The sequence below is a fragment of the Diabrotica undecimpunctata genome, chromosome 2 (assembly GCF_040954645.1).
Source record: "Diabrotica undecimpunctata isolate CICGRU chromosome 2, icDiaUnde3, whole genome shotgun sequence".
Lineage (NCBI taxonomy): Eukaryota > Metazoa > Arthropoda > Insecta > Coleoptera > Chrysomelidae > Diabrotica > Diabrotica undecimpunctata.
In genome coordinates this window covers 78,657,735-78,676,792 of record NC_092804.1, presented here as the reverse complement: position 1 = coordinate 78,676,792, position 19,058 = coordinate 78,657,735, and the positions used below count along the sequence as shown (strand labels likewise).

At 32.4% G+C, this 19,058-nt stretch overlaps 1 protein-coding gene across 4 annotated transcripts in view; it reads left to right on the top strand.

Annotated features, from left to right (window-relative positions):
* numb (NUMB endocytic adaptor protein) overlaps positions 1-16,771 on the top strand; it is a 167,925-nt gene extending 151,154 nt beyond the window's left edge. For 3 of the 4 annotated variants that reach the window (XM_072523117.1, XM_072523118.1, XM_072523115.1), the window contains exon 5: positions 6,076-16,771. In XM_072523117.1, coding sequence (XP_072379218.1) covers positions 6,076-6,742 — 667 coding nt within the window. In that variant the 3' untranslated portion in view covers positions 6,743-16,771. The remainder of the gene's footprint in view (positions 1-6,075) is intronic. The other variant, XM_072523116.1, reaches the window with a different exon arrangement.
* The last annotated feature ends 2,287 nt before the right edge of the window (positions 16,772-19,058 follow it).

Genomic DNA, 19,058 nt, shown 5'->3' with positions numbered 1-19,058 from the left:
AATTTTCCCAAGGTAGAAAAGTATCTATCTATCAATCTAAAGCACTTTTTATATCAAAGTTTGGATATAGACCTCCCCTCTGACATCCATTTTCCTCCATTGCGATTTTCATCCATTTTGAATCGGCATGTCTCTTTAAATCATCTGCTTACCTCATCTGTGGTCTCCTTTGGGTCGTTTTGACTCCCATGGTATCCAGTGCAGCAATTGTTTGTTCCATCTATCGTCTTCTGCCTAATGTTATTTCCTGCAAATTTCCACTTTATGTCTGTTGCTTTATCTATGACATCTTTCACCTCGTAACATTCTGTATCTACTCGTTAGGTTTTCTGTCTTTCAAGCCTATTCCCAACATTCGCCTTTCTATCGCTCTCTGAATCTTCGCCAATTTATCCATGTTTGTCCTTGTCATTGTCCATATTTGGCATCCGTATGACATTACTGGTTCGACGATTCTTCTGCAGTCTTCATATTCTTTGTTAAATTTTATTATTTGTCCCAAGCATATGTATTTGTCCTGTTCTATCTTAATATTTTGTATTTCTATTGTGATATTCCTTGAGGTGTTACTCATGGTTTTTGTTTTCTAATAGTTCATCCTAAGACCAATCTTTCGTGCTTCTCTATGTAGATCCAATGTAGATAATATTTAACTACTCTTCATCACTTCCTACCAGGAAGACATAATCGACGTAAATAGTTAAGATATTCTCCATTTATTTTTATTCCTTTCTCTTGCAAATTTAGTTTTTTGAACAGATCCCCTAGGTCTTGGTTAAAGAGATTTGGTGATATTGTGACACTTTACCTTATTTCTCTGTTTAGTGTTATTGTATCCGTGAGTTCATGCATCTTAATTCGTGTTTGGCTTTCTAGTAAATATTTTTAATAAACTTAGTATATCTGTGGTCTACCCGACTACTACTGTTTAGTGAGCATTTTATTGCCAAGTGTTTTACACTGTCAAAATCTTTCTCAAAGTCTACAAAAGCTGCATATATTGGGATGTTATATTCATTTGTTTTTTCGATTACGATTTTCATATTTAACAAGTGGTCACCGGTGATCAATCTCTTTCTGAATCTTGCCTGTTCTCGTGTCTGGTATCCCTAATTTTGTTGACATACTGTAAGAATTTATAAGTCGTATTGATAGGAAAAGTATAGCTGGAACAAAGAAATTTTTGATGGACTTCTGTAAAAGAGCCCAACTGTATAATATAGAAAACAAAACTATTAACATCCAGTTGTTGTTTTGTCTAATACATCTAGTGGTGTAAGTAATAACTGTTCGATTTTTTCTTGCATCCAATTTTTCGTAGTTATTTAGTATTTACATATCTCTAAGATGTTATTTTCGCTGATCCTCGCTTAGCAATAGTTTGATCCTAGGTGTGTTTGATCCTAAAGTGGAAGCTTTGGTGTGTATAGTTAAAATTGTAGTCAGGATAGTTGCCATAAAAAAGTGCCCGCTGTTGGACAAAATAATACCTGTTGCAGATCCACACTAAACGACCAGATTTGGATTAGCATTAGCAGTGTTATATACAATCAGTTTATAGTGTTCTTCGCCTTTTTCCGATTTCCAGTTTCCATTGATCTCGGCCATTCAGAAGGTACTCTTCTATTTCTCTCTCTTTTATATCCTTGTCTACTCCTTCCCTCCAACTTAATCTCGGTTTGCCCTTCTTTCATGGATGATGGCGACCATCATGGCAATCGTTATTTTCCACACTGTTACTCTGAAAAGATTTGTGGTTCAGAGAAGAAATCATTCGCCTTCCTGATTCTAAATTTCCTTCTACTTTTCCTTGTAAAATTAATTGCAGCAACCGATACCTTTGGCTAATGATAGGACAATGATAGGTAATAGAATACGTGCCAAATAATGCTTTTTTTTACATATTTCCTTGCCATCTAGTTTATAAATGACTGAAGGTTGTTTTTTGGAATTAAAGACTTTTCTAACAATATATTAAACAGAAGACACGTCAGCGCATCTCCCTGCTGTAACCTCGCATATGTTTCAAAGACTCGTGACAGATCGCCTTGTATTTGCACTCTGCAGATCACTTTACTGATAGTTGTTTTTACAAGTCTTATTAATTGATGGGGAATGTAAGTTCATTAATGGCTTCATATACATAATTTACATCTTACGACGCTATCATACGCTGACTTAAAAGTTCACAAATAGATGAAAAGTATCAATGTTAAATTTATTGTTTTTTTTTCCAAGATTTGACGTAGTAAAAAAATCTGGTCAATTGTTGATCTAACTGGCCTAAAACCTCTTTGATATTCACCAAAGAGTTCTTCCACGTACGTACTTAAACGGCTGTACAGGGCATTAAGAATATTTCGTATATTGTGTTCACAAGAGTTACACCCCTTATACTTAATTTTTACATTCCAACAAATCTCCCTTTTGTGCAGTTGCCATATGATTCCAGTGCACCATTCCACTGGTATTTGTTCTTCTTCCCAGACTTTGATTATTATGCTGTGAATTTGGTGCATAATGCTAAAACGCTTTTTCTTGAATCTGATGACAGCAAATAAAGGCTCCTTCATTGCCAGGCTCCATTTTAAAAATATCTTTATCAATATCTATCAGATCAGTGAGGCTTTCTAAAAGTTGTAAGCTTGATGCGTTTCACAGGTGGTTATTATAGTTTATGGAACTCATAGTTCTTATTTAACAATAAAACACCGAAAACTTTTGTTTTCAAAACTTCCACAAAATATATATCATACTTTTTAAGCATAGTTCGCACTATGCTAGTATTTTGGTCGAGTAGCGAGTAACTTAGTAACTAAAATACACTCTACTGCCCAAAAATCGTTTGCACTTATTCGAACAGTTTACAAGTGAGTTGTGTTTAGCAAGATGAACAGCTTACAACGCATAAAAGTAAATAAACCGATAAAGCCAATCGTAACAGCTATTTTAGAAGAGATGGATGAGGAAATTTGTGTGATTAAAAAAGAGAAGCTATGGACACGAAAATGGATCTACATAGGAGATAAACTAGGAGGTACCAATTGTCGTCTGAAGAAATTAGCATTGGAAAATCCCAAAGAGTACTTCGATAGTTTTAGAATGTCTTTCAGACATGAAAGTTATGTAAATTTTCTGTTAACGGAAATACACTCCCAAATACAGCAGAAAGATACTCATTTAAGAAGTGCGATTCCTGCAATAACAAAATTACAATTTACAAATTTCTATACGAATTTTAAAGTTGTTTCTTCGCTCCAACGAAATGACATTTTTTCTGCAACTAATGAACTCTACTAATTCGATTGGTGCGGACTTGTTTAGCCGGTGAATCAGTCAGTACTGGTGCGTGGTGGGAGATGCTAATCGCCAGAAAAATATAGAATAAAATGGATCGACTGGACTAAATGACTTATTAATCTACTAAACTAATTTTTGTTTTTCAGACACGTTTACTATTCAAAAACAAAAATTCTACTATTCAAAAAAGGAGAAAAAAAAAAAAACAGCCAGAAAACTATAGTGTTATAAACTTGTTAAATACTACGCTAAAACTTACAACTAAAATTTTTCAAGTACTAATTAATCAGAGGATAAGTTTAGCAGATGAACAACAGGGTTTTCGTAGTGGACGATCGTGTACAGATGCAATATTCGTTATAAAGCAAATTACTGAGAAATCACTAGACCAGCATTTCTGTGTCTGATTGACCTAAAGAAAGTGGTTGACAGAGTAAGACTCAAAGATGTAATTCATTTTCTGTATAATATAGAAGTTCCCCTAAATATAAAAACTATCGAAAACATCTACCAAAACAACAAAATGGAAGTCGGAATAGATGGTCAACTTACAGAACCTCTAGAAATAAGACAAGGAGATTCATTGAGCCCCACGCTCTTCAATTTGATCATGGATGAAATCATTAAAACCGTTAACAAAGGAAGAGGATACAGAATGGGAACCAAAGAAATAAAAATACTCTATTACCCAGAAGACGTAATATTGATAGCTCAAGATGAAGACATAAGAGCAAAATAATTTAATATGGCAATCTCATCTCAGAAAACTAAAACAATAGTAGTCAGCAAAGAACAAACTAGATGTAAAATAGAAATTGACGGCATCAGTATTGAACAAGTAATGGAAATAAAATTCCTGGGAATTACACGCTCTAGCTATGGAGACCTGGACAAAAAAGTGAAAGATCAAGTACAAAAAGCAAATAGACTGGCAGGATACCTTAAGACCAATAATGCCATATGCCTCAGATTTATTTTTATTTATCGTATGGCACTTGACACATTTACATTTAAATTTACATATATTTTGTATAAAACATTACATATATGTTTACAAACGAACATCTAACTGATTTATATATTCTATCGACTCTGGAGTCGCCATTAGGAAATCCTCTGACCTGACTTGATAGGATCTTGTGGGACACTGTTCTGTAATGTGACAGATGGTTTGGGGTTGTCCGCAGTCACAGAGTGGGGATGGTCGTTTACCCCATTTGTGCATCATGTAACCGCATCTGCCGTGTTGGGTTCTGATTCGGTTCAGCATAGTCCATGTGTTGCGTGGTAAATCAAAACCTGGTGGTTTTTGCGTGATGCAGGGTAAGCTGCTATTTTGTTGTTCCATCCATTCTCGAGTCCAAGTGGCCGTTAAGTTGAACTCATTTTCTACAGCAATCTGTGCTGTTTTTATTGGCGGTCGTCTGGAGCGTAAACGGTTACCGTTGGCAGCATCTGTATCTTGATGAATTGGCAGGAACTCGTTACTAAGTTTCTTTTTGTACTCACTAGTGAGGGAGTGTATGCGCCGTAATTTGGGTGGTGGAATGTGGCTCAGTACTGGGAGCAATTGCGTAGGGGTGGATTTGATAACACCAGCAATCATTCTCATTGTACTTTCAATTGGGCATCTAACTTGTGTACATGTGGGCTGTTAAGCCAGGCTGAAGAGCAGTATTCTGCGGTTGAGAAAACAAGGCCCAGGGCGGATGATTGCAAGGTGGAAGCCGATGCTCCCCATGTTGTGCCTCAGAAACAAGACCTGACACAGCCATAACGCGAAGGCTACTGGAAACTGCAGAGATGGGAGTACTGAGAAGAAGAAGAAGACGTTTAGTTACTAAGAGTAATGTAGTAACTAAAATAGGCACTACTGCCCAAAAATCGTTGGCACTTGTTCGACTACAGTTCACAAGTAAGTTATGTTTTGTAAGACGAACATCCTAGAACGTAATAAAGTAAATAAACTGATTAAGCTAATCGTAACAGCTATTTTAAACAAGATCGATGTTTTAATTTGTATGGTTAATAAAAAAAAACTATGGATACGAAAATAGATCGATAGAAGAGATAAACTAGGAGTTACCAATTGTCTTCTGGAGGAATTAACAATGGAAGATCCCAAAGAGTACTTAACAACTAATGAACTCGACTAATTAGACTTGTTTGGACTTGTTTAGCCGGTGAACCAGTGAGCACTGACGCGTTGCGGAAAGCACGGGTTTTCTCCCGAAGAATATAGAATAAAATGGATCCACTCGACTAAATGACTATTCTACTAAATCTATGACTAAATTTTTGTTGTTCAGACACGTTTAGTTTCTAAATTACTCACTACTCGACTAAATAACTAGCATAGTGCGAACTAGGCTTAATCCCCATTTCCCTAATCCATATAGGGATTTCATACACATGTATGACTTTTTTAAACTTGTATAATATTTGAAAATCAAAATACTTTTTAAAGTATTAAAAGTTAAAATAACATATTAAAATCATAAGAATAGCACATTTCTTATCTGTCAATTTTAATATTATGGGCTAAGTTTGTCATATATTTTATACTTTACATTATTAATTTTGTATATATCCTTATAGGAATCGTGTACCCCACTCGTTTTGTTCTTTGTTGAATAGTATTTTTAATTTAGAACAGTCATAATGTATTTGTTATAACCAAGATGCATCTGGCTAAATGGTTTAAGGCTTTCCTTTATAACAAAAAATTATAAAACATGTATTAATCATAAAAAAATTCATTTATAATATTTACAGTTTCAGCACGCTAGGTGAAAGTTCCCCATTTAAACGTCAGATGTCACTTCGGGTTAACGATCTCCCAAGTAACACCGCCCGTTTAAATTCCTACAAGTCACCAACTTCACCCACCGCCAATGGAAAGCCTCCAGTTTCACCAATACCAGAAGTTTCACCTGGCGATTCTGTGACTGCGTTATGCCAGCAACTTAGCCAGGGTTTAAGCCAATTAACGCACAGCGGGTCTGACGATTTCAACTTTAATAATCAAAGTTCTGTAAATCAGAACACGCTCAATGTTAACGTAACCACGATAAATAACAGTTTTAGGGCTTCTCCTAATGTGTTTACACCAGTCAGTCTCAACTTTAGTCCTAAAAATGAGGTTAATACTTCTACATCTTCAACCTCTACCCTTCCAAAGCCTGAACAGTGGTTGGAAATGGTTAAGTCTTCCTCCCCTACATTAGGAAAAATAGATGGTTCTACTCCAAGACGTACACCATCATTTAAAGCACAGTCGAGAGCTGTGTCGTTAGATACTGGATCAGACTCTTTTCAGAGTACTAAAGCAGACCCATTTGACGCTGAATGGGCTGAGCTGGCAGCTAGACAAGGAACAAATAGTACTAATCCATTTCTATCAAGCAGTACTACACCTAAAGCGTTTCAAATACAGCTGTAGTCTTCACATTTTGTTGTTTTTATAAATTTAGGAGCAGCTTATGTGAAGCTTGTTAATTTTTTAAATTGAACTTTTGACATTTCATCATAGGCTGGTCCTAGATGTCAGATTGTTAACTGATAAAGATTTTTGTTGAGTTTACGAATATTTTTATTTATATTTTATATCTTCTTTTGCATTATTGATAAAAATGTGGTGATATAAGTATACATCATAAATTAATATTGTATCGCACTCCATTTTTATCTATTGCGTCTAAAAGATGTGATTCATTCCAATATTTTTTGACTACTTTTAAATTTTAAGGTGGTTAAATTTTGCCAGGACTAGTCTGTGCAATGTGTACATAGTGGGGATGATATAGTATGGAGAGTGACAGAAAAATTAGGTAGTATAGGAAAACATCTTTGTAACTGACTTTTCATTTTAAAAAATATTAAAATAACTTAGATAATAATTATTAAATACGTATATTGTCGTAAAATTTTATAGTGATGGCACTTTTGATGAAATACGTTATGTATGTGAGATTATGTAATATCGTTATAGACTTAAGTTGTAGGGAAACGGCCACATAATTTTAACATTTTTTAAAATAAAAAAGTCAAAATAATGCGTAATGTGCTATATCAATAAAAGAAGCTTGCATATGTGATGATTATATTGAAGAAGAATATCAGGTTTAAGACAGATTAAAGACTTTTATATTTTATGTTATACGTAATGTAATGTGCAGATATATAATTGTTCCTAAAAATTAAAAACTGATATTTCAGTTTGTTTTCCTATTGTTCAGTATATAATAAATCAGTGCAAATCCTTGCATATGCTAATGATATTCATATTGTTGGGAGAACGGAAAACGCTGTACTAAAGGCGTATGTAGCATTAAACTAATCAGCTACAAAAATGGGTTTAATCGAAGTAGTGTATGAATTTATTTGGGAGCACTCCTTAACACTAAAAGTAACACTACCGCAGAGATAAACCGCAAAATTTGCACGGCCAACAGATGCTATTTTTGGCTCAATCTCCTCCTTAAATCCACAATTATATCGAGAAATACAAAAATAAAACTCTACAAAACAATAATACGCCCAATCCTAACATATGGTTCAGAGACCTGGACTCTACAAAAATAATGGAAACATGTTACGATGTCGAAAGAAAAGTACTAAGAGTGTGGAAAAGACGATATAACTTCGAACTTTATAGAATATATTAGGAACCAGATATCGTAAAACATATAGATATGACGTCTGAGGTGAATAGGGCATCTAATGCGGACGGAACAAAATGACCCAGCTAGAAAAACGCTCCTTATAGACACCCAAGGTTCCTTGATATCGATGAAAACATGAGAAATATGGGAATATGTACATTGTGGCGGAGCAAGGCGATGGACTGCAGGGTTTCTTAACATTAGTACAAAAGACTTGATGAAAGACAAAAGTAAAAACAAGCACTAGCGTTCCAATAGTTATTTATTGTCTTAGTAGTTTAAATTTTGCAGACAGTTTCATTGATCTAATGTTGTTTTGGTCCATATAAAGACGTATATATTATATTACTTTACTGATTTTCATTAAGCTTTTAAAAATTTTGATTTTGATGTCGAATGTTTATTACAATCATTGACTACCATTTTTACTACTATCATAAAATCTTAAAACTTATTAAATATATCTGCATATTAGTTGACTATACCAATGTTGTTTATATTCTATTAAAAAGTCTGAAAATATCTTTATAAACTATGTAATTAGATTTTGAACTACCTGTTATATAAATTTATACACGTGTATCAAAAATAGGCAGCTCAATAGTGGTATACCAATTTTTGCTTTGAGATTTATCAAGATATTGTTCAGTATTTGAGTGTTGTTTAATCAATGCGTTTTTCTTTATATCAAGTTCAAAGGATGTTGTCAGGATTAAGGGTCTTATTAATTTAGTACCTTTCATTAAAATTCCTACGTTTTTTCTGTTTATTTATATCTAACATTGCCACAAAAAGTTGACTTTATGTCTACAAACACTGAATACAACTTCTCCTAATTGTATCTTTTTGTTTTAAATTTTTAAATATGAATGTGATTTTAATCTATTCTCAGAATTCATTTTTATATTTCGTAAGTTTTGTTCTGCAATTCTAGTTAATCTCTTAAATGTTATTCTCTCTAAACTATGGCTAATCCATTAGCTACGACTTTCCATATTCATCTTGAATGATATTTACTTTTAAAAATGCAATTTTATTTTCAATCCCTTATATATTAGGGCAGGTAGTTGCTCTTTTATAATATCTAAATAAACAGTACAATTTCAACTACGAAATTTAATATTAAAGCAATTACTATTAAAGCAGTATCGCCAATTTTTTGATATATTTTTTTATTTTATGTGTACGTTAAATTTAATTTTACCATAACAGGAGATTTATTAATTTTATTTAATATTTCTATTCCTTAAAAATAAATTTTTAAATTTTCAATTTATTGAATATAAAACTTGGCAAAAGAATTTAAATTCGTCAATGCATTTAAAGTTTATCGTATACCTTCAACATTTTTACTGAATAAATGATTATTTTTAATTTATCATAAGGATACTATATTATAGTATATAGTGAAGATACTATTTTGTTGTTCTCATGCATTATCAAGGATGAGTGCAACACCAATGTGAAGTAAATAAAGTAGGCAATTATGAGGGCACATTAAATTTTAATCAGCTATTATTATTACTTTCACATGTCTGTATAATTAGGAACTTCGTCACAATACCATCTAATAGACAAGGTGACTACATTAAAATATATCTTAAAATGTTATAAAATACTGTATTCATTTACAGACACATTTAAAAATTTGCTAGGTCATGGTTACATGTGAAAAAAAAAAAAATATATATATATAAAACATACGCTGAGTTACCGTTGACTAAATGGGGTCCCCTATCGTCGGTCATGGCTAAACAGTAAAACATTTAAAATTTTGGCAAATTGTTAGAATTTAGCCCTATATTTTTTTGCATGATTTTGATCATTGTATTTGCATTCATTCATCGCCAATATATTTGAGTCATGTTTAAAAACTGTAAAGGTCTTCTATACCTAAGTTTTGCAGTTTAGAAGTAATTTTCAATTGTTAACTGATGTTAAAATAAATATTTGAAATTATGACCATCTTCTTAAAAATACTGATGGCCCAAAAAGTGCAACACCTAGAACGACAAATATTTTTTTAAATAATTATTTACGGAAGTAAACATTATAATATTCTTATTATTTGATATCCTTATAATCAAATTTGAAACGTCATTTTTGTCAAAACATTAATATTGAGTGGCTCCTCCTTGATTTTCTATACACTCAGTTAGTCTATGGGGCATGGATCGAATTAAGTGGTATATCATATTACGGAATACTTATTCAGATTCTTCTCATGGCATGCCACATGTCTTCTAAGTTTGCCGGAGGTCGTGACGATTAAGGCTTCAACGTGTTATATCTCACACATATTCTCACTCTCTCGGTAGATTATTCCACTGCTAGTATTTTGATTTTTAATAAGAGATCCTAGTACGATGATTTGTTTGCCTTCTGTGACCGATGACTGAGTTTAAAGTTTCACTTTTAGGATAGTTTTCACTACATGTAGCTCTAAAACTTCGGAAGTAGTTTTCCAATGGTTCTTTTATACTTTTGCATATATTCTCTCCGCCAGTAACCAATTTTAAGAATATTATATGATTATTAAATGTATGGCTTACCTTTTAGCACTTAAAAAATGGTATAGCACTTTATTTGGTCTGAGCATCGGAGTGGCGACTTCCTCGGGTTCTTTTACCATGAAATTAGTGCATCTCCAAATTTTTATTTATAAGAGAGTGCATACAGCAATAAGTGCACTATTACGAACACCCTGTGTAGTTCCAGATCACTGTAAATACATCAATATTTTCTTCTGCAAATTTATTATTTCCAACTAAAATTGAATTTGGCTACATTAACTGGTTTCGTTGTAAAAAAATTTTCCCGTAGGTTTTGCAATTTGGAAATGTATAATAAAGATCATTTAGTTTTGACTAACAATTTAAAAATGTAATAAAATATGGGACTTTCTTTAAAAAAATCATAATTTGACATACTACACTTTTTTAGCCTCCCAGACATATTTCAAAATAAGTTTAAAATATACCGTTCAATAACTACTATTACCGAATGGACAAACTTTTAACATGTTTACCGTTTAGTATAACCTACATAAACCTTATACATCATGCCCCCGTCTTATACATACATGTTTATGATATTTTAAGATGTATTTTAAAATAATCTCCAGACAATAGTTTTTGGCCAATTTATGGATGATACAGAAATTTAAAAGTACTCCCGCTAATTTAATATTCTATAATTGATTTACTTACTTAAAATATACAATAATTTATTTTCTATTCATCCAATGGCTCTATGGCTCAATTCGAGCCCTGACCTGTCTCATCAAACCTCTTCATTCGTTACGGTCTGTAGCCATTCTACTCCACGATCAACTGCCAAGAAGATTTCTTGTCTCCTCATTCCATATCATCCCCCCATCGCTTTCTCGATCTCTCAATAGGTCTCTTCCCCTGCATTCTTGCATTCAACAGTTTTTTGGGAATTCTATTTTCTTCCATTCTAAGTACATTGCCTGTCCATTGAAGACGCTGTAGGTGGACATTATATTTTAATAATAACTTATTTATTTTAGAGCTATAGCTTTATTTTTTCGGAGTAAAAACAGCATTCGTCTCAAATAAAAATAAACCGTCGACGGGGATATATCTCCTGGAGTTTAAAATATCCCTGTCTATATCCCATTTTTCTATATTACAAGCATTCGTTTATAAGATACTAAGTAAGCTAGTAATTGTCTTTAAAAAATACTAAACTATAAGTTTTAAGCCTAATATACTTCTAAAAACAATATAAAAAATTAATTAAAATCCTTTGTAAAAGGTATATATTTAAAAACCCAAACGGGCTGTGTTAGACAAAACGTTTTCGGAATTCATCATTCCATCATCGGTGTCTAGGAGTACATGAATGTCGCCACTAAATATATGGGTAAAAACCCGTTAACAAATAATTAGTTACATTTGTTTGACATTATATCTTATACATAATTAGGATGTTAAAGTTACCGTTGGATTAGGTAACATGGCGACATATGACTGCACGTTGAAGTTGCAAGTCCTGAGACGGTGTGTCTACGAGGACTTTATGGAAGTAATTGTCCAAGCAAGTCCTGATGATGGAATGATGAATTCCGAAAACGTTTTGTCTAACACAGCCCGTTTGGGTTTTTAAATATATACCTTTTACAAAGGATTTTAATTAATTTTTTAATATATGGTATACAGCCAAATACAGGAACGTAGATTCCTTGTGGATAATAAAAACAATATGTTCGTAATCATAGATTTATTTTGTATCGTTCATTATGCTATTTCTAGTCCCATTTCTTCCACGATACATTATCAGTTGCTATTTTGTATCGTCTTTTTATTTTGAAATAGAAGTGTGAAGGTCAGAACACAGTACTTTGAATTTGGTATTTAGAAAACAGCTTTTCCTTAGTTTAAACAACCTTGGATTTATCTTTATCGAAAGTCTCAGGTTATTGTTAGAGAGAAAATATAATTAAGATAGACCTTTTTCAAAATAGAGAAACGAATTAGACATACTTAAGATTATACTTACACCTGCCGATTTTTTGAAAAGCTATGCACAAATCATGTTCTATGTACTTAACGAAATAAAGTAGTCTTTTCGACAAAATCGCAGCACTGGTCAATTTAGAATAATACCTAGGTACTTATAACTAGTAAAAGGCTGAAGAGTTGTTCAGAATGCGCATTTTTAATTGCAATTGCAATCGTGCTAAGTTTAATTGAGATGCTTTTTGAAAAAATGTTAACTCTGTCCCAGTTTGCAAAATACTTCACTGCCATTTTGTGCCACTAGAGCGGCAACACTGGTAAATAAGTATTTTTTATCTGAAACTGTCAATATTTTAAATAGTATATATTTCCAGTGTATTTATGTCCGTAATATTATTTTACTGGCACCTGTTTTTATGTCAAACATCGATTCTTAACACAAAAATTATGTACAAATATAAGTTAAACATCAGTTACTTTAACCTTATACCCATGATATTACTTTGACCTATTTGTAAACTGATGTGTAACTTTTTACAAGAAAGTCTAAGAAGTCTTTTACCAGACATGTACAAGGCATTTATTATTTGATAAAACCTAACATCAATAACTTAAAGATGCTATATTTATTAGTTCGACAGCCTCAAATAAAATCGCTATGTGGATAAAACCTCCATTTAAAGGACTTCAGACTAGACATTATCAAAGTTTGCTAGTTAGTTTTTTACTGTAAAAAGTATAGGCATTCTAAGTACAGCTGACATAATTCCATATGATGGTATTAGTCTTTTGGGATACACATTTTGTAACGATACTAGCCATAGCTTCAGCTTATGTCAGTAATCATATACTGTGTCTTAGAATCACTTACTTATTTTAACAATATAATCAGCATCCAGATATGTAATCTCATTTAATGCATAATGAATAATTTAATGCATAAGGAAAAGTCTTTGGGTCTTGTTGTTGCCCTCTATGATTTATAGGAGACCTACTTGACAATAGTAATACTTCAATTATTTAACTCTTTTGCCCAAAATGGAAAATAATTTTCTATATACATAAATACTATTGCTTTAACATAATATGTTTTATAAAGTTATTTGAAGTTATATGGGATTATGTTCTTTTATCGAAACGTGAAAAAGTAGCTCAGTTGTAAAATATTTACCAAGAATGGTGGGATCAAACTTATGATTATTGGTAAATTTGGCAATTTTGTGCTATAAAGGTATAAAATGTTTTGATTATTGCTTGAGAAATGTAGTCTGTAGTCATGTTAGGTCAGAAGCTTCTGAGACCATTCTTGTACAATCTACTTGCTTGATCTGAGGACTTGTTATTTGAATTTTAGCATAACTGTTTAATCTATTCACATTCCATTATCATATTAATAAACTAGAATAAAGTAAATTGTATTTTAATATTATTTTGTGGACAGTAGGTAACATTTTTATACAGTATCTTTTTCCGTATTTCATTAGAATATCTTGATTTATACGTGTTTTTAATAATTTTTTAATTTGCTAATAAAAAACAAATCATTCCATTTTATATATAAAGGTGCGTCTCCACATTATTATTTGTAGTACAGCAATTAAATTTATATAATTTTAAAATTATGATAGACAGTTTACTGAATCCCAATTATTAATTGAATATGTTAAACATGTAACAATTATTATTTATTATACTAATCTAAATTGAAATTTCCATTGACAATCGAAGGAGTAACTGTGGGCAGGAATGGGTACTATCTAGTTAAAGAGCAATACATTTCTATCTTTGAACGTAAGACTTTTCATTTTTCTCTATCCTGAATAATTGAATTCACGTACAATGTATTCCTCCTGTTTTGTATTTAAGTATACATTAGTTTACAGAGATTTGGTTAAATATCTAAATATCTAAACTCTTTGAGTTGCCAAAATTTCAACTGTATCTACCTCAATTAAGTTTTATTTTGGCTCATTCGTTGCAATTACTGTGTTGTCACTGATATCATTACAATGTCAATATATTGTAGAGATTATTTATGTAATGCCCATTTATGTATATAGGTTGATCTAATCTAGTTTTTAAAACGTCTTCCAGAATTGACATAAAATATCTCCTTGCCTAACTATATCAAATATTAAATATAAATATATTTAGTGGATTAACCTTAGTCGTAATCTATAACCCCACAGTTCGTTATTAGTTTTTGGAAAAATAAAAAATACTTGGGTCTTAGTTTGGAACTGTGGAAAGGAATGTGAGGTTAGGTCTATCAATACGACATTTTACTGTGTCAAAAATTCGATTGTCTTGCGAGCTGTGTGCGAAATAGTTGTACTTATATCAATGAGCAGTAACATTTCTTTGATCTTGGAGATCTATAATGCTACATGTCAACTGTAGTGTACTTTCTGGCTAGTATGAGTAATTCCACCATTCATAACTAATCACGATGTTGTGCATGCCTTTGAGTTGCCTCCTTTGAAGTGATCTATAGTTTCTTGCCACCTATTCACTCTAGCTGTTTCGTGAAAGAAATTTTTTACATACAATTTTTGCAAAATAATTTAATTGAGGTCTTTGAAATCGCAATGTTTGCTGTATTTCGTGATATGCCATATGTCGATCTTGGTAGATAAGCTTACGCCCAACATCGACGTTTTCCTGAGTGGATGTCGTTTTTTACTCCTGTTCTTGAATCGTCGCTAAAACTAATCCGTCCACTTTTTAATTCTCCATATGAAAGAGAAATTGTTGACTGATATAGTACTTTATTGCCTAAAATAGAAGCAATCTGGGTCATGCATTTCTGTTCAGATAATATTGTTTTCGAAAATTACAACATTAATTACAACACAAGAGGTGTCGTCCTTAAAATTTGGAACGCTGAATAAAAATGTAGATTAATTTTAAGGATGGACATTCGAATATTATCGCCCTCTACTTCCGAGTATGCAAAATATAAAAGACACTCCACTTATAGGTCGAAATTTAAAAAATACAAAAATTGGTCTGTGAAAGAGGATATACATATTGAAAATGTTTTTTGGGGATTCAGTCAAGCAATTTCGATAATTTTCTAGATTTTTAGCCTAATAAAAGTTGAAGAACACTGCGTAAAAAATTTCAAATTGGTACACATGCAGTACTTCTAATCCACGAAGAATTTAAAATTTTTATCAAAGTAGCAGTACTAAAAATCTTTATTTGGAGATGGAGGCATGTGATATGTTTTGGAAATCATATTACCGTCCACCTTTACAGTTTTTTGAATCTAGCACAACTAAACCTATTTACAACTAACGAAATTTAAATAAACTTACTTAACAATAATAGTTTGTTTTGATTTTGTACAGAAAGTTACAATAAAATCAAAAAATTAACAACGTCGACAATATTCTGTTATATAAATGTATATTTATGTAATTTTCTTGCTTATAAAATTTGTTCATAACTTTTAGTCATATGGATTATTTTCCAAAATTTTAAGCAAAGTTATTGTCTTTTAAAGTCAATTTCTTTAAAATCTCATTTTTTTATACATACTACCTATATCAGCTGTCATAATCGTATATGTGATGAATACATATCGTGCTTAGTGTAAAGATATATTCCCAGAATTTGTTGTTTGAATAATCTTGTTTGGTGTTTTTAACCAGCTCCAGCTCTCTTAGTTCGATAGCATCGTAAAATATAAACACACTTTTATTGCTGGTTACTTAATATATGATAGGTATATTAAGTTCTGGTTTTAATCATCTTTTTGTTGAGATTTTTAGTCAATTATGTATGCTCTGTATGATTTTGATTAAATTTGCTTACATATGGGTTTAATTATTTCGTGTAAGATTGTCTTCATAACATGTTTAGATATTTTTGTTCGAGAACTGACTTTTTTTCTTACACGTCACATTTTTTATGGGTTTTTTTTTATACTTACAATTCTATATCATACGTTTTACTTAATGTAAATAACATGTTTTTAAAAATTATTTCACTTGTGCGTTTATTTTGGAAAATAATCCTAATAATAAAAGGCTGCAACATTGTGCTACATTGTAGCGACATATTTGCAACCACTGTATGTAATAATGAGGGCTTGGAAGTTGAATTATGAATGATATCAATCCTATTGATTTTGTAAATGTTACAAAAATGCAAAAGCTATTTGAATGTTGGTATTTATTATTTCTTTCTTATGTAATGGAGCACGCTAATGCTCTACATATGGCACATGTACTTATATATACATATATATACAAATCTGTATTATACAACTTTATTAATTTTTTCTGTAATATAGTAATAAATAAGTATTGTCTGTTAGAGCTTGTGTATTTTCTTTTGATATTTCATATATTTGGTAAAGTCTGTAAAGAAAAATACGTACCTTCTATTGGCAGGATAAGGGCAATAAATACAGTACCTGAGTAGTTGTAAGTCGGTGCGGGGTTATACTATACTGGTTGGACATGATGTTGATAGATTTGATAGAAAAGGCAATCTTTTCTGAAATTTCGGAAAAATTATTGAGGCTATAATAATAAAACAACCTCCATTATAATAAAAATTAGGATATTGAAATAATGGCATCTCCCAAGATAAAATATTCCGGTTGAGAACAGTGCCCCCATTCGGATTTCCCGGTGAGTAAGCGGTGGAAGCGCTTAAAAAGAGAGTACAAATTGTTTCTATCCGGGAGATGAAGTAGAAATGATAAAGTATGAAAGAACGGTGCAGAATAGAAACTGTGGTAAATGTAGGGAGAAGTAATATTATTAGTTTAAGTATATACTAGTATAATTGCTACCAGAAATGAATGAGAGGAATTGTATCAAAGGATAGAAAGATTTAATAAAATTTGTAAAAACGAGTAATAGAATAATGCCAATGAAAATATTACTTTATAAAGTGTTAAATGGTGTGGATGTGTATGCATGTGGGGGCTTTTAAAGTCAGTGGGAATAAAAGAAAAGCTTTCTAAGATCAATTAAGGGACATACTTAAAGATATTTCAGCAGCGGAGTGAATCAAAATAGAATTTGACTTTAATACCCATGTGGATAAATTCCAAAACAAAAATGTATAAAGCGATACACGGAGGACTAGAAATACTAAAGACGATGTTGGAACTAACAGCACCACTAGGTAGCCGATTGTTACGAAATTCTTTAGAGAGAGAAAATCTCTCTTGTTGAAAGACTTGTTACATACAAAAATCGGCATCGGTGGGGGAGGGGGGTTGTGAAAGGTTGACATAACCCAATATATACCACAGAAAACAAACGATTTTAATCGGACTAAATGTATCCAAAAATACCCGAGATAATCACAAAAAATAAATTAATGTCACAAGTGTGACACAAATATATCAGATAAAGATATTCAAATTTATAAGGTTCCCAAAAAAAGCTAAAGTAGCAAAAGCTAAACCCGAAGCGTATAAAAATAAATAGGTGAGTTTAATACCTGGGGAGTGCGAATGAGAAAGACATAATCAAATATAGAATACAGGAAGCAAAATATTTTTTTAATCAGACTGAATATATCCTAGATGAAAATATAGTACTAGCCAAAGCCACCTCTACTTCATACGCTGCGTGCTATTAGAATTGGCGATCGACGATTCAGCGGTGGGTAAGGGTAAGTCTGTAGGCAGTTCGCTGTACATATTTGCAAATTGGCACCAACAACGACATTTCCATTTTTTAAAATGTGCCGTTCACCGTTCACTAGTCCCCTGAATTAGTCTGCATCGACACTAGCTATTTGAAACAGGGTTAAAGATGTAATTGGCGTCGGAACGTATCCGAAAGGATCTCCCGGCGAAAATGCCATACGATATTATACCAGAGATTTAGCTATACGACTCGCACTCCCTCTAAGGTAACATTCACTTATCCCAGATATCTACCTGTATCAAAAGGATTGAGCTCTGGTGGGACTCTTTCCGAGCCCTAAGTACCTTGGTATGCTGGAGTAATCTCACAAAAATTTTCGTACATATCTGGATGTTGAGAGTACTACAGCTTTCTGCATGGTGTTATAGATATGTTCATTCAGACCCAGCTTTTTAATGTTTTCTAGGAGATTCTTCGGAATGACTCCAGTAGTAGAAAGGATAATAGTTATTGTCTGAGTACTTTCCATTCTCCATTGTCTTCGTATTTGAATTTCCAGACACGTCTGTACTTGGCGATCTTTTCGTTGTATTTAACACGCAGATTATTGTTGTTAGGTATGGCCACATCGATTAATGTTTTTTGTCTCGTTAGTTTATTAACTAGTAAGAGGTATAGTCTATTGTGTGCTACTGTTTGGTCTGTGAGCACAGTTCGGTCCAGTATAGCTTGAAGTTGTCATTCTCAAGCATACTCTCTGGAACGTATTCGTAATGTTGGAGATGGTTTGTTTGGAGTATTCCCAGTTTAATAGCTGTCTCTTGAAGGATTTTCCCTTCTGAATAATGCCGTTACTTATATTCAGTTGCAGCAAATGCCTAGCAGTCCCCGGTAGGATGTTGGATAATTTCTTGAGCTTGACATCCATATCGGCATTTGTCGTTTTGAGCCATTCATGCGGCACTGAATCAAACGCTTTCTTGTAGCCGATG